The sequence below is a fragment of the Pezoporus occidentalis genome, unplaced genomic scaffold, assembly GCF_034315485.1.
Source record: "Pezoporus occidentalis ecotype Australia unplaced genomic scaffold, CSIRO_AGI_Poc_V1 ctg35, whole genome shotgun sequence".
In the NCBI taxonomy this organism is placed as follows: domain Eukaryota; kingdom Metazoa; phylum Chordata; class Aves; order Psittaciformes; family Psittacidae; genus Pezoporus; species Pezoporus occidentalis.
Genome location: NW_026915483.1, coordinates 6,893,883 through 6,914,413, shown reverse-complemented (window position 1 = coordinate 6,914,413; position 20,531 = coordinate 6,893,883). Strand labels below are relative to the sequence as shown.

Here is a 20,531-nt window from a genome sequence, read left to right as displayed (position 1 = left end):
AGGTTTTATTTGCATCCTATTCCAGAATACTATACTAACAACTGCTGTACAGAGACTTTCTGCCTTTAAGTCAAAGGAAAGCAAGCTAGTAGCCATCAGAACCATGTTGCCTTTCCTCTGTAATGTGTGGGTAGGGCCAGGTCTGTTAAGTGATTCATCCTGAGGAAAGCAGCACCTGATCTATAGGGAGGAGTGCCTGAAGGACTGTATCCATCTGCTCTGGCTCCCTTGGGTGCCTTTTCAATGACATGGATAATTTCTTTTTAAGAGCATAGTTGGTGTTTTCCACCTGAACAGGTAGCCTTGATTTCCTTGTAAATGCTCATACTAACAAAAAGTTTGCATTGGTTATAGGCTGTATCTCCTAAGTTGGCTAGGAAATTCTAAAAACAATTTGCTTCCTGGTATATAGGACACATTATAAAGATGTGTTATCTTCTGTTTACATTATAAGGAAAGGTGACTCTTTTCCTGCTGGTCTGTGTTTAACTAATTCCTGTCACACATAAAGTACTGTGCAGCATGCTTGTAATGGAAGTTGTATGCATGGTTAGTAATCCTTTCTCCTGTAGGTATTGTATGTTTGAGGCAAAGGTTTCAATTAAAACCCTATATATACAGTCCTTTTAATAAAAACTGCCTAAGCATCCTGAGATGTTATACAATTTATCAAATTCACACCATGTAATTCATCTCCATAGCATATAATTTTGAATCATAAATACAGTGTTTCTGGATGACAAAAAGAACTCAGTTTCTGTTTTCTAGAGCCTTGCTATTTCACATGATATATTTTTCAAGCCTGTTGGTCAACAGCTTGCATCTGCAGCTTAGGAAACACTGTGGCTAAGGCTTTGCTCATGGATACTGTTTTGTCAGTTCAATTAATCTGGGGAGAACTGACTTGTTAACTATTTATTTGTTCTGAATGTTTTCTTCTACTCATTTCTATTTGTCAAATCATAATTTTACCCTACAGCAAGAGGAAAATATATAGCTTACTGACTCCAGGATGGATGTGTTGTCTCTCTGTCCCATTGATACATCAAGCCTTTTCTGCCCTTAAGGACCAGGTTTCACTTAATCTCCTTGATTATATACTTCTTTCATATGGCTGTAAACACTAAGTGAACTGATGTTTCCTCCCTGTTCAAGACTTGCGGGCTTTGAATTGATTGATGGGTTTCTCTACATCTCTGATATACTACATCCTCTTTATAGATCACTATTCACGTTCTCATAGGAATTTGTCTTATCACAGTATGCTAGAAATTGGAAGGGACCTCAAAAGATCACCTAGTCCAATCCCCCTGCCGGATCAGGAACACCTAGATAATGTTACACAGGAATGTGTCCAGGCGGGTTTTGAATGTCTCCAGGGAAGGAGACTCCACAACCTCCCTGGGCAGCCTGTTCCAGTGTTCCGTCACCCTCACTGAGAAGTAGTTTCTTCTCAAGTTTAAGTGGAACCTCTTGTGTTCCAGTTTGTACCCGTTACCCCTTGTCCTATCATTGTTTGCCACTGAGTAGAGCCTGGCTCCATCCTCGTGACACTCCCCCTTTATATATTTATATACACTAGTAAGGTCACCCCTCATTCTCCTCTTCTCCAAACTATAGAGACCCAGCTCCCTCAGTCTTTCCTCATAAGGGAGATGCTCCACTCCCTTAATCATCTTCGTTGCCCTTCGCTGGACTCTCTCCAGCAGCTCCCTGTCCTTCTTGAACTGAGGGGCCCAGAACTGGACACAATATTCCAGATGGGGTCTCACCAGGGCAGAGTAGAGGGGAAGGCGGACCTCTCTCGACCTACTAACCACCCCCCTTCTAATACACCCCAGGATGCCATTGGCCTTCTTAGCCACAAGGGCACAGTGTTGGCTCATGGTCATCCTGTCGTCCACTAGGACCCCCAGGTCCCTCTCCCCTACACTGCTCTCTAACAGGTCGTTTCCCAACCTATACTGGAACCTGGGGTTGTTCCTGCCCAGATGCAGGACTCTACACTTTCTCTTGTTATATTTCATCCCGTTATTCCCTGCCCAACTCTCCAGCCTGTCCAGGTCTCCCTGGATGGCAGCACAGCCTTCTGGCGTGTCAGCCACTCCTCCCAGCTTAGTGTCATCAGCAAACTTGCTGATAGTACACTCAATTCCCTCATCTAAATCGTTGATGAATATATTAAATAATACTGGTCCCAGTACTGACCCCTGAGGCACTCCACTAGTTACAGGCCTCCAACTAGACTCCGCCCCATAGACTACAACTCTCTGGCTTCTCTCCTTCAGCCAGTTCACAGTCCACCTCACTACCTGATCATCCAGTCCACACTTCCTCAATTTAGCCGTGAGGATGCTGTGGGAGACTGTGTCAAATGCTTTGCTGAAGTCAAGGCAGACCACATCCACCGCTCTGCCATCATCCATCCACCGTGTTATTTCCTCATAAAAGGCTAAGAGATTGGTCAAACATGATTTCCCCCTGGTGAAGCCATGTTGACTGCCCCTCATAACCCTCTTATCCTTGATATGCTTTAAGATGGCACCAAGGACAAGGTGTTCCATCACTTTCCCAGGGATGGAGGTGAGGCTGAGCGGTCTATAGTTACCCGGGTCCTCCTTCTTGCCCTTTTTGAAGACCGGAGTGACATTTGCCTTCCTCCAGTCCTCAGGCACCTCTCCCGTTTCCCAAGACTTGGTAAAGATGATGGCGAGTGGTCTAGCAATGACTTCCGCCAGTTCCCTCAGCACCCGCGGGTGCATCCCATCTGGACCCATGGATTTTTGGATGTCCAGATTGCTCAACTGGTCTCTAACCCATTCCTCATGGACTAAGGCAAACCGCTCCGTTGACCTGACTTCATCTAAGGTCTTAGGGGTACAGGGCTCTTCAGGACTGCCTGCAGCAGAGTAGACAGACACAAAGAAGGCATTCAGTAACTCTGCCATCTTTGTATCTTCTGTTACCAGGGCACCCACCCCGTTCATCAGTGGGCCTCCATTGCCTCTGGTGTTAGTTTTATCTGCCATGTATTTGAAAAAGCTCTTTTTGCTGTCCTTTTTAAATTAAACCTCTCACCAGGTTTAATTCTAAGGAGGCCTTAGTCATCCTAGCTGCCTTCCTACATCCTCTAGCAGCAGCCTTATATTCCTCCCAAGTGGCCAGCCCCTCCTTCCATGACCTGTAAACTCTCCTCTTCCACTTGAGCATACCCAGCAATTCCCTATTTAGCCACGCAGGTCTCCTGGCCCTCTTCCTTGACTTCCTACGTGTCGGGATGCTCCGATCTTGAGCACGGAAAAAGCAGTCCTTGAATGTCAACCAACTGTCTTGGGCCCCTTTACCTTCAAGCAGCCTTGCCCATGGGATTTCCCCTAGCAATTGCTTGAAAAGGCCAAAGTTTGCCCTGCTAAAGTCCAGGGTTGCAATTCTACTTGGTATTCTCCTAGTCCTACCACACAAGATCCTGAACTTCACCATCTCGTGGTCGCTGCAACCAAGGCAGCCCTCAACCCTTACTGCTTCAACCAGATCCTCCTTGTTAGTGAGGATGAGATCCAGCAGCGCTCCTCTCCTGGTCGGCTCATCCACCATTTGCAGGAGGAAGTTATCATCCACACACTGGAGGAACCTCCTGGACTGCGGCTGGGTTGCCGAGTGGTCCTTCCAGCAAACATCAGGGAAGTTAAAATCCCCCACGACGACCACAGCCTGTGACTGTGAGGCCGCTCTCAGCTGCCTGTAGAAGGCCTCGTCAACTTCCTCACCCTGATCTGGTGGTCTGTAACAGACACCTACAACAGTATCCCCCCTGCCAGCCTGCCCCTTAATTCTCACCCACAGACTCTCAACTCGCTCGTCATCTGTCCCCGGACAGAACTCAGTGCATTGTAGTTCCTCCTGCACATAAAGAGCAACCCCACCACCCCTCCTGGCTGGCCTGTCTTTCCTGAAAAGGACATAGCCCTCCATGACTATATTCCAGACATGTGAGCTGTCCCACCACGTCTCTGTAATTGCCACCAGATCATAGTCTCCTGACTTAACACAGGTTTCCAACTCCTCCTGCTTATTTCCCATGCTGCGCGCATTGGTGTACAGACATTTCAGGGAGCGAGCTGAGCACACCGATTTCACCCTAGGATTATAGGAGGCCTCCCAGTCTTCATTAATTCTGGAGCGCTGCCCCACTGGGGCAAGCCCAGGTACAACCCCATCCCCCTTCAAATCTAGTTTAAAGCTCTCCAGATGAGCCCTGCTAATTCTTATAACTCTCTTTCTTTAAGAATTGAGGAAACATTGCTTAGAGCAGGATGTTGGTGCTAGCACATAAACAGCAGCTCCTGTGGATGTGTGGTCACTCCTGCCAAAAGCAGGGCATAAGTCATCTAAGAACTTCTGATTCTTTCAGTCCAGGGCAAGACAATTTAGTTACTATGCTACTGATGTTTTCTCTTTATTAATATGTATTTGTTTTTCTGCAGTAAAAGTCCAGTTATCTTTAGCTAGTTATGTTAGGAAGCCATAGTTCTTACTCCAGGCTTCTAAGGTTCTGGAGCAGTATTGATCTTGATTCCAACACCCCTGGAGAAGTTTAGTGAAAGTGTATCACTCAAAACTTACAAGAGTTAATGCTGGGGAAATAAATCTCAAAAGGTCACTCAAGAGCTTCACTTCTGACAGGTACAAAAAGTATTAAGAAAAAAAAAATCACAACAGTAGTGTACATGTATGTTCAAGCCTTTGTATTGTTCTTTAAGTGCTAATGTTGGAGGTGGTAATACACATATAAAAAGAGGGAGAGGAGGAAGGAAAATTGCACCATATATGTAGGGATTTCTTAGGTGAAAAGTATGAAATGTAATCCTAAATACATTACTGGTTCATTGCATGTCACCTGGACTTTTCCTCTGCAGAAAGGAAGACTTACAAAACAGCCTTATGGTTAAGAAATAGTAGTGAGCAGTGATAACATATGCAAAGTGCCTCCAAATCAATTCTCTAGGAAAACTCTTTAGTTCTTTACTTGAAGGATTGAAAATTATCAGGCAACCTGATCTAATCAAATCCCCTTTAATCAGTAAGTTTGCTTCTTCAGAATTCCCTTCCTATCTACATGTTTCTATTACTTTTACAATTATTGGGAAGGACAGAATTGGGTATTCAAGAATAGAAGACAAATTTTCATGACAAATCTAATCTATAAAATGCAGAATTCAAATTACAGCATGGAAGTAGCAAGCAAGTTGATGCTGAGGGTGCACAGTATGTAGTTATTCACCATACCTCTGTAATGTGGTGGAGGACCACAGGGCAGAACCACTCCTTATCCTTCTCTGACTGACACTGTGCTTCTTGGTTTTGTTTCAAAATTTTCAAGATCTTGAGAGAGAAGGAGAAAGCAAGACCCAGTTATTATCTGTCAGATCTGTTCCTAACTGCACCCCAGGCTATGAAGCTCTGTAACGCTAGAAAATATTCACATATTTAATAGCATCATATAATCCCAGTATGTGAAGTGACACACTACATGGAAAAAAAATAGCTTGTCCAACCCAGTATCTCATCTTTAGGCGATCATGAGGTACTTGTTCATAAAGTAGTTCTACTCTAACCCTGTAAGCTTGTATTTACATATCCTTATCACAAAGCTAGTGTATTATTCCATGACTTTCTAGCATCATTTTTTTGGGAGCTTATTAAATTCTTAATCTACAAGAGAAAGAAAAACATTTTTCATTGTTTCTCTTTTTTTATAGAAATAAAAGCAGGTGTTCTCATCTATATATACAAGTGATAATTGAACTTTAGCAGGTCTCCCACAGAGTGTGTGCTTAAGTCATGATAAAAGTATGTTGTGTTCTTGAGTCTGTTCTGTCCTAAAGCTGGCTGCAGTATGTGGATATGTTTTAATTGACTTAAACTTTGTCACTGGCTTTAAAGGTGAGAAAGAGAATATTTTCAGAAGAAAATTATGTGATGGTTTAGAGAAATCTCCTTTAGAAACATGCCCATGCCTATCTCCCATACTGAATCTAGCACCATATTCTCTCTTTTGCTTGCATTTTACTGAAATGTGTAAGTATTGGCAGTCTCATTACCTTTAAATAATTCAGTTATAAAGCATGACACAACAGATGTACTTTTAAACTTTTTAACTTTTTGGTCCATTTCTCTTCCTAATGAGAAGACTTTCTACTTTCATCGGAGTACTTTCCAAAGTGATTGCTTGAAATACTTTGAAAATATATTTTAATGTAATCGTATCATCTTCCTATTCTATCTCTTTATGCCAGTGTAGCATAGTGCTTGCTTTTAAGCTTATTTTATTTACCTTGCTGCAGCTTTTTGTCTCAAACAATTGCTCCATTTTTCATCAACTGAACAACTACCTGATCCAGAGTTCAATAGAGAGAAAACAGTTCTCTTTGGTCAAAGCAATAATGATTGCTACCTGTACGGGCTCAGCTATTTATGTCAATATATCAATTTTCTACCCCTTAGTTGAACTTTACACAGTTAATTTTTCTTTTCCTCCTCTTCGTCACCTGTATATTGCTCTCCTATGAAGACATTGTCTACCCAGAGGTGACTGAATTGAATTAGCCAGCTGTAGCACTTCCTTGCTCTGTCATAGCCACAATAGATAGTACCTGTCAATATACTGGGAAAGTGTTTTAAACTCTGAAGTTCTTTTAATTGCCTGCTGGCTAGATCTCTGCCTTGCAGTCTGCAGGAGGTGGGGAGGTGGAGGGGAGAGCTGTGGGAACAGATTAAAAAAAAAAGGAGAAAATCCAGAAAAAAAAAGACTGTTTTATTTCATCCTGTAATACTAATTGCAAAAGAAAAGAGTGGATGGATGCAATATGACTAACTGGAGCTTGGGTTCATATTTAGAAGACAGTTACTGGTCCAATCTTTTAATGAGTGGATTATTTAATTGTATTGAAAATTCAATCTGAGAAAATTTATTATCTGTCTTTTGTTCTCTGTGGGTTAAGTGTTTTCTGAGAAGGAAAATATCAGCAGAAAATATTTGTGTGGGAAAGTGATAGAGGGATAATTGTTAATACATTAGATGGGGATTTGCTTGGGTTGGCTGGCATGAGGCTTTGCCCTCTGGGAGAAGAGGCTAGCTTTGGAAAAATAAAGACCCTCAAATGTTAATGTTTATGTTAAATAGAAGACTGGAAAGGTGCAAAAAATGATAACTTTTTGGATTCAGGCACTAGAAACAGAAACGGTTACATTTCCCTTTGCTGTTGCTTTATATAGCTGCTAATACAAAGCAGGCTGTGCAGTTTCTACGTAAAAATGGAGTTTTAAAACCTCATACTCTTGAGGAATATACAAAATACACTTAGTCTAGCTAGTGGTTTCCAATGCTTTCTGCCTGTGGTAAATCAGGTCTGTCTTTTCTTTTTCTTTTTTTTTTTTTTTCCTGAGAGCAAAATTTCACTTGCTACGAAACACCTAAAAAATGGGAGAGAAAAAAGGAAGTAGAAACAATTATGGAATCATAGAATGGTTTGGGTTGGAAAAGACCTTAAGATCATCTAGTTCCAGCCCCCCTGCAATTGTCAGGGACACCTCACACTCAACCATGTTGCCCAAGGCCCCATCCAACATGGCCTCGAACACAGCCAGGGATGGGGCATTTACTACTTCTTTGGGCAACCTGTCCCAGTGCCTCACCACCCTAACCATCCAGTGCAATGGAAGCAAAAGATTTTCATGACAATTGTGAATTAACTATGTAATACTCTGAAATTTTAATAGATTTTTGAAAAGATTTTGTAACTAATAAATTGCTAATAGTAATCCTTAGTCTAATGACAGGACATCATGGTATTTTTTTTACTCTCATCTTGGAAACTATCACCTGTCTGTTTCTGCATTAAAACCATGACAAGTATCCCTGACTTAACAAAAAAGCAGTAGTACTAGATTTCTTGCGGGATTCACTGTTATAATTAGCAATATTATATTGTATATGTGGGGGAAAACTTGACTTTGCATTTCTAATCTACACTTTCACCTTTGAGTATCATTCTGTACGCAGAGGTCTGAGCTTCTTAGCAAGTTTATAGTTTGGTTATACAAACCAGCTCCTCTTTTCTGTTGCTGGAGAGATTTTCATCCCGTTATGCTTACTAGTGAATTGCAAGTATAAAGCAGACATGGAGGCACATAAATGGTTATTTAATCCTTTTTTCCTTTTTTTTTTTATGGCCTATGATGGGTAACAGCATGCAATGTCCTTCCAAGCAGATAATTATTTAATCCAGTTTTAAAAATGTCTAGGTAGAAATTTTCTTTTGAGAATTTGTTCCAATGTTTGACTCTTATCTTCATCACACTGCATCTTTCAGAAACTGCCACCTCCAAAAAGTTAGTAGGCCTAAACAGGAATGCTTTTTTTCTACTGGAAGTTGATTTTGATAGATAATTATTAAAAAAATATTTTTTTTCAGTGTGTTTCTGTAATAAGGAATTATAAAAACCTCAAAGGCAAAACAAAGCAAAATAAATAAAAATAACTCATTAAAGGAGTCAGTCTTAATTCTGTTGTCATCTTTACTGGACCCTTTCTCAGGCTGGCAACGTCTCCTGTGAAATATTATGACACCTCATTCAGATGACAATAATAATGAGTTAAATGTTTCTTATGTAGTCCAGGGTAATAAAGAAGAAGTGGACCATCAGAAATAATGTTTCTTTTACCCAAAATATTTTTGCAGCCATTTTCGCATCTATGGGGTGGTGTGTATTTTCAGTGACTAATTGCAATCTTAAAATCTTAAATGCGTAATAACTGTGAAGATTAATATAAATTTAGACATACTTCTTTGCTCTTCTTCTGCAAGTTTGGCCACTTCTTGAAACCACTTCTCTTTGTCCTGAGCAGGCATTTACACTGACAGAGCACAGCCACTCTGTTCCCCCAGTTACCTAGCATAGCTTTATAATATAACGTGACATAATCTAATAAAGCATGATGTTGCTTGTCAAAAAGAGTATTAGATAAGATTGCTAAAATCAGGTGTTTGACACACATTTGGAATGCTAATATGCACTTAGGAATAGTATGACTATTTAACAGATGGTAAATTTGTTAACTTCAGTGTTTCTGCAGAGACCTATAAATAAATTATCACCTAGTTCCTACATAATTCCTTCCATTCTTTGTATTTATCTCACTTTTTGAGCAGCGAGTTCCTTCAGACTGCATTGCTTTCTCAGCTGTGAGTTCTAAGAAAAAGCAACTTTCTTCCAGCACTGTGCATGTTGGCAGATTGCTATTGCTATAGCACAATTAATCAGTTGGATGTGATAATGAGGTCATGTAGGCTAAGCAAAATATTCAGATGAACAAGTGATTCTTCACAGTGAAGAGTGGAAATGTATGGACTCAGCTGTGTGTGGCAAGAAGTCATCATTTTCAGCTGGGAACATTTGCAGACCTAAGCAAGAAAGGTGTGTGCTCAGAACAAGCAAAACATATGGCATATTGTGGAAACTGAATCAGAACTATAGGGCTTTCTATAATATAAGTGGGAATACTTGAGGTGAAGGAAGATTATGGCTCATTACCACGTACAAAGAGGAACAGGGAGAAAGAATGGACCAGAGCTTTTTGTTGCTGGTGTAAGTCAATAGTACCCCTACTGGAGTAAAGGAAGTTATGCTGATTTACAACAGGGAAGAACATGGCCTGCAAGACTTCCATGTAGATATCTGATTACCATAAAAACAGAAGTTGAGAAGTATAGTGGTTTCAGATGAGGATGACTGTCAGTGTAGCTTTACTGAGTACAGAGGTGCCATAGATATGTGAAGTGATAAAGATAGAAATTAATTATAACTGATATACACAACTATTTCCTGCTAAAGTGCTTGTGTTAATCAGCTAATTATTAGGTTCAGTCACACAGAATTTCTTTAGTGTTTTAAGGCTCAGCACTGACATAATTGCTTTCTGCATCGTGAATATATCTCTTCTAATTTCCCATCACCACTATTACCCACACATCGGGGTTGGTATTTTAATATAAAGCTGCTTTATGAGTTGTTAGAGTGGTACGTTTAACTTGCACAATACTATGTGAAGACAAGGTCAGTTTTCCTGGGTTGATTAACTGCTTAAATATGTCTGATAGGAACAAAAACCTAATCACAAGTAGTAACTCATTCACTTCAACCTCTGAACCATATGCTTGAAATTCCTTTAACTGCTCAAGGATAGGTGTAGCACTTCCAAACCAGTCCATTTTAAGAACAAGCATAAGATGGCTCTGTGTTATCAAATAGCAAACAAGGGAACCGGGGTGTTTTAATATGTGGAATTGTTAGTTACAGACAATTAAAGAGTCCAATTTATCATCTTGCATAATTATGAACAGTTCATATGAATTAATGTAATTTCATGCTTTCTTGAACTTCTGATTTTTAAATGTTTTATCATTACATAATCCCAAATATCATAGTTGTAATTACTTGTTATTGAAATGTGCAATGAATGTTAAGGCATTAGTAGTAAGAGCACTTTACAAATTAGTTATGCTCCTGAGGACAAATCAATGTAATTTTTCACATTTCCATGTGGCTGTGTCTCATTGTGATATATCACATCTGTTCTGGTTTTTTGTTGTTGGCTATGATATATCACAATATGATCAGTGCTACTGGATGTGATGTATCACAATAGAAATTCTCACACAGGAAATGGGCTAAAAATTACACCCTCAGCAGTTCTTAAAAGTAGCTCATTGTTTGATTTGCTATAAGCATTTCTAACAGCTGTGTTATCAGTTGAAAATTAGTTACCTTCACTTTCCTGTGATTGTGGTGGATTAGGGGCCCACGGGTAAGTGTGGGTCTGAATTCAATGCCTGATGCAGAAGAACCAAGTTTGTTATAGCTGTGAATAGAAAAACTAGAACTTACTGGATGATTTAAATTATCCCAAATTCTGAAAGGTCCCATACTTGGCCAGATCTTGGATTTGTTTTTTCTTTTCATATCAAGACCCAGACTTTTGTTCGGCTAAAACACTTTTAGAAACAGACTATGCCTGTTATCAGATGGTTGCGATCATCTGTTTGGACCACTCCAGACGTGCATCTAGCTATGTCTCTTGCTTTTTCTCATTATTACTATACGCAATCACATTGTACGAGATGAGTACCAACCTCTTGCAACTAGGTCACCAATATGTGAAATGGAAATATCTTTTTCTTCAAATATCTCCCAAAGGAATGGCTAATCTCATTTCCTGCAACTCTAAAAAAAGTCTACTTTCCAGTGAGCTTTCAAAACTGTAGTAAACTTGCTAAACAAATCCTCTGACAGTTCCTTTGTCTTGGTAATAGTGTCAATACATTAATCTTTTCCTGTTACCACCTAATCTCAATTTTTTGAATGTTCTAATTGATTTACTATACATTCAATTCTGAGATTAAGAGCAGTGTTATCTCTAATTAAGGTGTCTGAAAGCTGCTTAGCATTTTCCATTTCCTGGTTTTTAAATACTTGCATTTTCCACTAAACACCTACTGAGTTCTTCTACTCCTTCCCCATATGAAGTACATGTGAGCCACTGCTTTCTTGGTGTTGCAACATCACAGGGTCTGTAGGAGTTGAAGCTGCTTCAGCCAGGACAAGCCTTGGCAACACCTGAATGTCTCTTTTCACTATGGCAGGTTAAAAATCAACTATAATTCAGACTTTTGTTCTAGTTCTCCACCTGAAGTGAACACTGCATCCCACCTTGGTTAGAAAACAATGTTTTGCTCTTTCCCCCTTGAAGAAGGCCATCAAGAGAGCCCTGATGCTGCTCTCTGCCCTGATGGAGCAGTCTGCTGAACAGAGGTAAAAGCATAATTGCTGGGTCTTGTCCTTTGTTCAAAGCTGCATAATCAACCAAGGACCTTGATCAGTGCTCCTTTATGTAGTTAAATTGCTTTGGAGCTTCTAAGGGAGAGGATTTGTAATTTACACATTAGGATGTACACAGACCCCAGGTCTTCAATTTAGTTTAAATGGTATGAATAGCCAATCCAGGCACTAATTTTCAAAGTGGGGAACAATAATTTCTGCCACAGCCTGATTCTTTTTCAATTAAAGAGTGAAAATGCCCTTTCCAAAGTAATATCAAGCTTCTCCAGAGGAAAAAATGGAAGGTCACAATTAAATTAAACATAGGGGAGGGTGAGAATCCTTAGCTGACCTGATTTTTGCTCGTGCACTAAGAAATCCAGTGCAAAGAAACATATGCTGTGAAGATCTACTGCTTGTCTACAGCTGGTGAGTTTTTTTCCTTCTGTTTTACAGTTAGCAGCATCAAATATTAAAGCTCTCTTCTGAACCAGACACAGGACTTGCACCGAGCAGTAAGTGTTGGTGCAGCCTTAGGGCTCTTATGCTAAACCCCATCTGCAGGCCGAAGGCATGTCTGAGGATCTGACCTTCTCAAAGGAAGTGGGATGCAAGAAATATATATTTAATATTTTATATTCCTGAACAGTTTTCTCACTTGTCACAGCAGAGTTCATTTGTCACCTGTCATCAGAGTCACTTAGCCGTCTGCATGTGTTTTCTCCAGATTGGAGTGCTCTTAAAAACAGATTTCTCTCCCAAGTGTAAATCTCATGGGCTAGATTTATCCCTGTCAGAACTACACTGATTTGACTGACTTACACTGGAGATGACCCTGGCCCCTTGTGTCAAAATACCTCTTGGCAGGGATGTTAACTTTTATCCAAAGGTGACTTCTTTCATTTCTATTTTCCCCTGCTCCTGCAGTAACCTGTTTTTGCAGAATATGAGGAGATAGTTCATGAACTTGCTCTTTTGCATTCAACCTTTGCCACATTGTTGGCAATGCTTGTCCTCTGTGTCCAGGGTCCTGCTGGCTTCCTCCTGTTAAACACCCTGCAGTCCCACTTCAGATTATTCATTCCTTTTTATAATTACCAATAGGGTAATCTATGATCAAATATGTACAATTAAAAAATGGCAAGGAAGAGCAGGCTTTCATGCACAGCTGAAAACGTAACAAGTATATCCATGCATATTTCAGCCTTTCCAAAATTCCTACTGTTTCAAGATCTTGGTCTGGTACTTGCAGAATTACCTTGGATTATCCCTAGACACCACTGCTTTATCTTGCTCATTCCAGCTGCAAAGCCAGCAAATACTTCCTTCCAATGGGAATTTCAAGATTTATGAGTGATGTAAAGTATTTTTGAATGTGCGTTTTGTAAGTGGGATTTTGTGTGTAGTATATGTTTACTTTTTTTCTTTCAGTAACATTTAGAAATGAACGTTTACAGCTCACGGCATTCTCTGTACCAGATGTGGTTTGACTATTGAGAAAAGCTGTGCCTGTGGCCTCATTCCTTTACACTGTGGAACGTACCAATGACACTGTTCCTCCTTCAACATAAACTACAGAAAATAGAAGTTTAACTTGTACCTTAAATCTTTGTGTTAGACAGGATCAACCTTCACTGCAGAAATAACTAATAAATTTCATTATTTCTATTTTTAAAAGGCAGTCATTTATTCCAAATAATGTAATTCAGGTTTTTGGGTTTTGGTTTTTTGTTGTTTTTTTTTTTTGACTTGCAAGCCTCTACCTGTTACTTTTTTTTGTTACACCAAAGAATGGAGAAGCTTATGTAGATGCTATGGATATTCAATAATTTGTTGGAATCTGTCATATTGTCTGCAATGAAAGAAGAGCAGATAAAGAAAATCACCTGGACTGCAAATATAGACTAGTTTTATCCTTCAAAAAATGTTAAATTTTATCAGAATCCAGTGGCTTTGGGACCTGTAGATTCTTGTTACAGACCATATCTCAATCACATATATTGCTTTTCCAATACAACTTGCAATGGGTTGATTTAGGATAAACACTTGCAGGAACTTCAGAATAGCAATATATAACTAAAAGATAATCTTTGAATACTTGCATATTCTCTATTACTACTTTATCTGTGAAACACATACATTACAGAGGTTGTAAGGAGCATTATAGTCAGTGATATGGTCAGATAAAGAGTTTGTGTATAAGAAGAAGAGCCTCCTTTCATAATAACACTTTAAGCAACTAGCCTAATGGAATAAAACAGCTTTAACAAAGTATTCTGATACAACATAGCCTTGAACATGGTGGTTAAGTAGTCTGAAGGGTGTCTAAAATAATCTGAGACAGAAAGATGGGGTTTGGGTTTCTGATGCTGTTTGGTCTACTACAGCATTAAAAAGGTGAATGTTACTACCTAATAACCTCCAGTTTGTGCGTTTAACAAGAGGTCATGACTGCATTTAGTGTTGATATATATTAGTGGGCTCTGAGAACAGGATGGGCTCAAACCTTTAGGGGATTAAGGAGAAAGTGAAAACCCTTCATTATGTAGACATATCCATTACTTCTGGTTTTAAGATTCTAGACTGTTCTTTTTGTCTTCAGGAATGCCTGGATATTTGCATAATCCTGTTCTTGTAGTATCTGAGTTCTAAATAGCAGTGCTATTATCAACCTGCCTTGTCCTGTCACTGTTGAATGGTGGTTGATGGTTCCTGCTTTCCCTTAAGCCTGTAATAGCCTGCATATGCACAGACTTCTGCAAAGAAATAAATACTGGAAAGCTTAACAGAGATACAGAAAGATGAGCTGAATGCAGTGAGGTCTTACAGCACTTTTGTTCTTTGATTAAGTTGCATTGCTTATAGCTGGTTCCTTGAAAATATTGTGCTTAAAGTAGCCTTGAAGGAGACAGTGCCCTGATTCAGAATGGCTAGAGCAGTGTACAGACCCCTTACAGCAATGTGTATTGGTTATCAACAGGTTTTTCCTAATTTTGTGGGGAAACAGTGAGGGGAGGGAGGAAGAAAATACGACTGAGGTTCCTCCATGGAGAACATCCATTAAGCAAAGATCTTGATGCAGACTCCTCCCACGGGGAACTGCTTCGAAGAGTGCTGGAGCATAGGCACAGAGTGTCCATAGTATTAAAACTGATAAATAAAAATTGTTTCTTTTTACTCTAAGCAGAATTTTGACAAAATATGGGCTTTATTTCCAAGTAATAGACTGAATTCTTGGTAAATCTACAGTAACTCATCCTATTCAACATATACACAGGGAAAGGTCGGTCCTGCTGCTGTAGTTATATTGGGTTCTTTAACTGTAGTTAAAAGACCAAAGGGGAATTTTGAGCTGTAAGCCTATTTAGTGATGTAAGAAGCGATGACAGTATTATTTCCCTCCTTCAAGCAAGATTGATCTGCAGGGAGTATTACTGCTGGAGGCTGCATTTTTTTCTCACCTGCCCAGGGGAAGATGCAGGTAGTGAGGCATTGCCCGGATCATCAGGAAGGCTGTGCAGAGCCTGGAAAGGACCCTGGTTTTATCTGATTCTCCACATATCTACAAGTTGAGATGTGATTTTGCATTATATATAAGGAAGCCCGTTCAAAACACAGAGGTAGATTTAATGCATTGCTTAGCATTTGTAGGTTATAAAATGATGTGACTAGAGGCAAGCCTATGACTTTACCTGAGTTGTCCCTATAGAGGATAAGGAAACTTAGTAAATGAAGTGAAACTTTCTGGGATGTAACCTTGACCTGCTTCTGCCACTGGAAAGCTGAGCTCTTCCTCCTGCTTGCCCTTCAGTTATCATTTGGCCATCTCTGAGTGCTGCTGAGCTGTAAGTTGAGAATCATACACCCCTTTTTGAAGACAAAAGTTGCAGTGTTCACTCTTGCAATATAAGCTGCTAGACAGCCTGATCAGTATGCCAGCCCTCATGTGCAGTGAAGAATTAACAATCAGTTTAAAGACCCAGCGAGCTTTACTCAAGGTGGTAGTTACAACATCTAGCACACCTTTTAATCAAATACAATTGCTACAGAGGGATTTCTGGGCACACAGTACCACAATACAACCAATCTAACAGCCTATGTGCCACTTAGACTAAAATTCATGCATGCTCAGACTTTGCAAATTCAGACTATCTGATCTAAGTGTATTGATTTTTCCATTTTCTGTTTCAAAGCATATACTATGAGTGAAAAGGGTTATGACATTTTGAGGCATGCTGTATTGCTTTGTGATGTTTCTGTAATTTGTGTGTAGTCAAAGGTAAATAACATGATGAAGTAATCAGATGAATAGTAGGCTTTCATGCTGGCTGAGCATCTCATGGACAGTCACTCTAACAGGGCTTTGCTAATGCCCAGACTGTCATGATCTAGTGAAGACTAAAAGGACTTGATTGCTTTTGTTATTTCCCCTGAAATAGTTAAATGCTAATGATGAACTATTATTTTATGTTTTGGAATAGGAAAACTCTGTCCAGGAGGGATTATTGTCTCTTTAATCTACTTCAGCAAAACTGTGTCTTCTGTCTATCTGACAGAAAGCATGTGAGAAGGCTTGGAAGCTGCAGATTTTGTTCCAAGTGCTCCAGCACTATTGCTGTCATTCGCACTGCTGCATGTTGTCACTGGCTGAGAGGAGGCAGGATGTGCGTGTCTAGGAAAATGCTATTGAGAAAAGCACCAAGCAAAGGGATGGCCCCTGAACACCCCTTTGAAAAATGTGAGAATATGGTTGCAGCCCAAAAATGCCAAGGAAAAATCCTTTCTTGGTCTGTAGCACTAGGGGGGAACTTTTAAATACGTGGTCTAACGCCTCCACTGTGTGCCCTCCTGTGTGGTTCACGACAAAATGACTAAGCTTATTCATGAACTTAAATTGTCATTGTTACTCAGAATTCATGATAATTAATGGGGGCCTGAGGTGTGAGAGAACCACAATCAAGACTGTCTATCATCAGCCATGGTAGAACAATTTGAGAATCTAATTTAAGATCCATAGGCAACTAGATGTTTTCAATTAATACTGAATTTTCTGGGTTTATGCCCTGCATAGTTATGAATTAGGTTTCCACATGATTCTTTTTCGTGGTGGAGTACTTTTTTTCTAGTTTAATTGCACTTCTTGTTTCTTCTATGTATCTGTTAATGCCTCTGTTATAGACATGTATGAGCACTAAAAGAATTAGTAACATGCATGGACAGACTGTTTTACTGTTGCTAGTTGTGGGGATTTCCCTCAAGACTCGGCATTTTCACACAGTTACTTTTACTTAAAACTGATGAAATAATTAAAACAAATCCCCTGTGTGCCTTGGGATTGAGTTCTGGTTGAAGCCACATGTAAGCAGTTCTCTATAACAGGTTTTTTGTTTGTCCTTTTTTAAGGCATGAAATTCAATTTAGATGCTCTTTGTTAATGAAAACCGATTTGTGCAGAGCACCTCATTAATATGCATATAAATGCATCTTGGCACCACAGAACAGGCGGAACTCCAGTTTTACTGATTGAAAATACTCTTTAAACCTGGATGCTTCTTTCTCTCATGAGTTTTGAATGTGACTGTGATCTTAGTATCTTTGGCTCAAAAGTGATAGCTGCTGTGTCTGTGCCTGGTCAGACCTTGTCATGCTTTGGGAGGTGACTGTTGATGGCAGGGCTCAGGGCAGCTGCTTCACAAGTGTCTGCTCCAATGTGCATGCAGGAGGAGCAAAACCTGTGACATCTGGGAAGCTTGTGCATGAGCATCTTCATTTTGGTTTGAAAACTGTAAAACCTGAAGGAAAACCTTCCATGTCCCCAACTCTTCAAGCTGACTCTTGCATACTTCACAAAGATGAGTTCCTCATGCAGTTGTCTTTGACCTTCCCTTTATGTGCAGCTGAAGCATTACAGGTGACTTTCTGCTGGATGTTAATACTGAACTTGATGGGGAAAGCATCATGTGGATGGCAGGTTGTATCTTGGGAGCAAAGCTCAGATCTGTGTAAGGACCCTTGTGCCTGTGATGGGCTTTGGCTACCTAAGCTGGGCTGTGACAGCAGCACTTTTTTAAGCAGACTGAAGATCCAGATCAACAGCTCCAGCTCTTGGAAAACACATTAGTTTTTCAACATGTACTGCTTGCTGGGCAGCAACAGACATACAGGATTTATAAGGAGCTTTCAACTTTATTTATGACAAAACAAACCTTTGCCAGGAAGTACGAGTAATACAGGGCTGCCATCCTATGCAGGCTGCTAATGCATTTAATGTGCTCTTGCTCTGCTCTCTCACTGATGCTGTCTCTCATTTTCAGCTTGTAGCTTTAATAATCTATGCCACTTCCTTCTGTACAATGTTCCTCCTGCAGCTTTCATTTGACAGCTCTGTTTTTAATAGAGGATAAGCATGAAATGCCACCTGAATCTGAAGACATATTTCTAATCTCATACCACATTTATTTTGCTACTTAAGGGAGCTCACTATCTTGAACAGAGGAAAAAGTATTTTTCACATATTAAGTTCACATGTACAGTAGGTTTCTAGAGTTGTCATTAATTCAAACTCATACTCAGTTAGGTACCTTGTAGTAAAAGACAAATACACATAAACCCCATTACTTGAATAATAGTCTTGGTTCAATTATTTATCATGGTGATTGCAATAAATATGCAAGGCAGCTCAGTTCAGGGAACAGTCCCATTTTTGTTAGGCATTGAATAAAAGTGCTATAATATCAACATGCTTACCTGGATTTTAAGATATAGCCTGAAGTATTGGTTGAAACAAAGAAGTAAATTAGGTGGCAACAGAATAAGAAAGAAAATGTTAACTGTGAAATAATTGTTTCAAGGTAATTTGTTCCACTCATCTCATAAGGTCATTATAACATTTTCCATATAGTGTGTTTTTGTTGGTTTGTTTTGGTTTTTTTTCTATTGTAAGGCAAGATAAAACTCAGTTTCACAGTGATGCTGTGAAATTGAAACATTTTCCTGTATGCTTGTGTTTGCCAATGTAAATGACAACCTTCGATTTGTCTGTCTTCTTTTTTATGTGGGAAAGGATGCAAATGCCTGTCATTGCTAAAGAAAAAATAGTCTGCTTCTTGAATATGGGATGTGGTTGCTCTTAAGAACTGGAGGATTAAGACAGGATGGGAGCTATGGGTTTGACTGCTGCTGTGGACAAACAGTACCCAACTTCATGTGACAAGTTCCCCATAGTAACTCTGGGATATGTCTTGGTGGGGGTATGAAACATAAGTAAAGAAATTGTTTGATACTTAGCCTGTTTTGATTATTGTATATTGGCATTAGACTTCAAGCTATCAGTGAACTAAGTCCTCATCAGAGGGAATGTTTCACCAGCACAGTGTTAACTGAAAATACTTAATGCCATTGACAAAGTCTATTTTCTGGCAAACAGGTCCTCTAGCGGCTAAGTGACATCAACTGCATTGTATTGAGATGTGCACTGCCTGAGGCAGGCCAGAAATAACATGTAATTTATTTCAGGTTTGCATGTCTGACAGCAGACCTCTGGCTGTGCTGCACCAGAAGAAGGGGAGTTGCAAAAGGTCTCTGCAGACCTACCTTGCTCTCTGCAGGAAGGTGCAAACCCGTGTTGAGCTTCTTAGTAAACTCAACCTCATAAGGAAAATTGTCCATTCAGAAAGGACTCTTCTCTGCCTTCCTTATTAGTAAGGCTTTTGCTTTCTTTCCTTTCTTTAAATTTCAGCTTTCTCCAAACCCTTTGCCTTGCAAATACTTAAACTAGTTTTCAGGAGCTAGCTTTGGTTTTACTCATGGTTATGAAATAATGATAGATAAAAGCAAACATAGAAAGCCGTAGGAAGGAAGTGACATTAATGATTGTGCAAAGAAGCACTGTCCAGAAGAGCTGTTTATATACCCCAAGAGGTGGTGCACCAAGCCAGTGTGATTCCCTGTCGGCTGGGAGAGAGCAGTGATGGCAAACCGAAGTGCTTCCAGAAATCTGAATTGAGGATAACATTTTCCACAAAAATATAAAACCACTGAGTAATGCGATATGCTGAACAATCACCAGAGCCTTCTTTCTCCCAAAGATATTCCTGGTTTTCCCCACCTCCTCTCTCTCCTCCCCCTTTTAATTTTTAATATCTCTTTTGTGCCTTTGAGGGTATTACTTTTCTTTGGGTCTTTTTCCGGCACCATTTCTGGTCTACCCTGGTACCTTGGGGACTGTAGATTCTGTAGACCTTTTCTTGTGGCCATCTATTCTGTCTTCTTTCTAAAGTTTCTAGTTTCTAAAAAATAAGCAATTTAATCTCCAGATCTTGAAATAATTCTCTATGCAGGAAGATTGGCTTGTAAAGATGTTTCAGAAAAAGTGGGAAAATAATGAATCAAAACTTTTCTTTCCATTTGATCACCTCTTGGGAAGCAAGCTTTTAGAGAAATTTGAGGTAAAACATTATTAAATGAGATACTAGAGATATACCATTTGATCAGCTTTACTAAAAGAGAGTCTGTGAACTGCTCTGACCTCTAATATCTCCTTTGTATAACCCCTGTGACATGAGATGTGCTATGAGAAATGGAACAAGATTAATAAGTAATACATTTGCTGGTGTCTGAAATAGCGACACAAGGCTGGCTTTAGACACATGTTT

At 39.7% G+C, this 20,531-nt stretch overlaps 1 protein-coding gene and 1 long non-coding RNA gene across 2 annotated transcripts in view; one reads left to right on the top strand and one right to left on the bottom strand.

Annotated features, from left to right (window-relative positions):
• The window catches only part of LOC134169623 (contactin-6-like), a 146,611-nt gene that overhangs the window by 64,057 nt on the left and 62,023 nt on the right, over positions 1–20,531 (bottom strand). The window contains 1 exon segment of the mRNA XM_062630363.1: positions 5,287–5,382. Within this exon segment, the coding sequence (XP_062486347.1) occupies positions 5,287–5,382 (96 nt within the window).
• The window catches only part of LOC134169625 (uncharacterized), a 35,263-nt gene that overhangs the window by 846 nt on the left and 13,886 nt on the right, over positions 1–20,531 (top strand). The window lies entirely within an intron of this gene.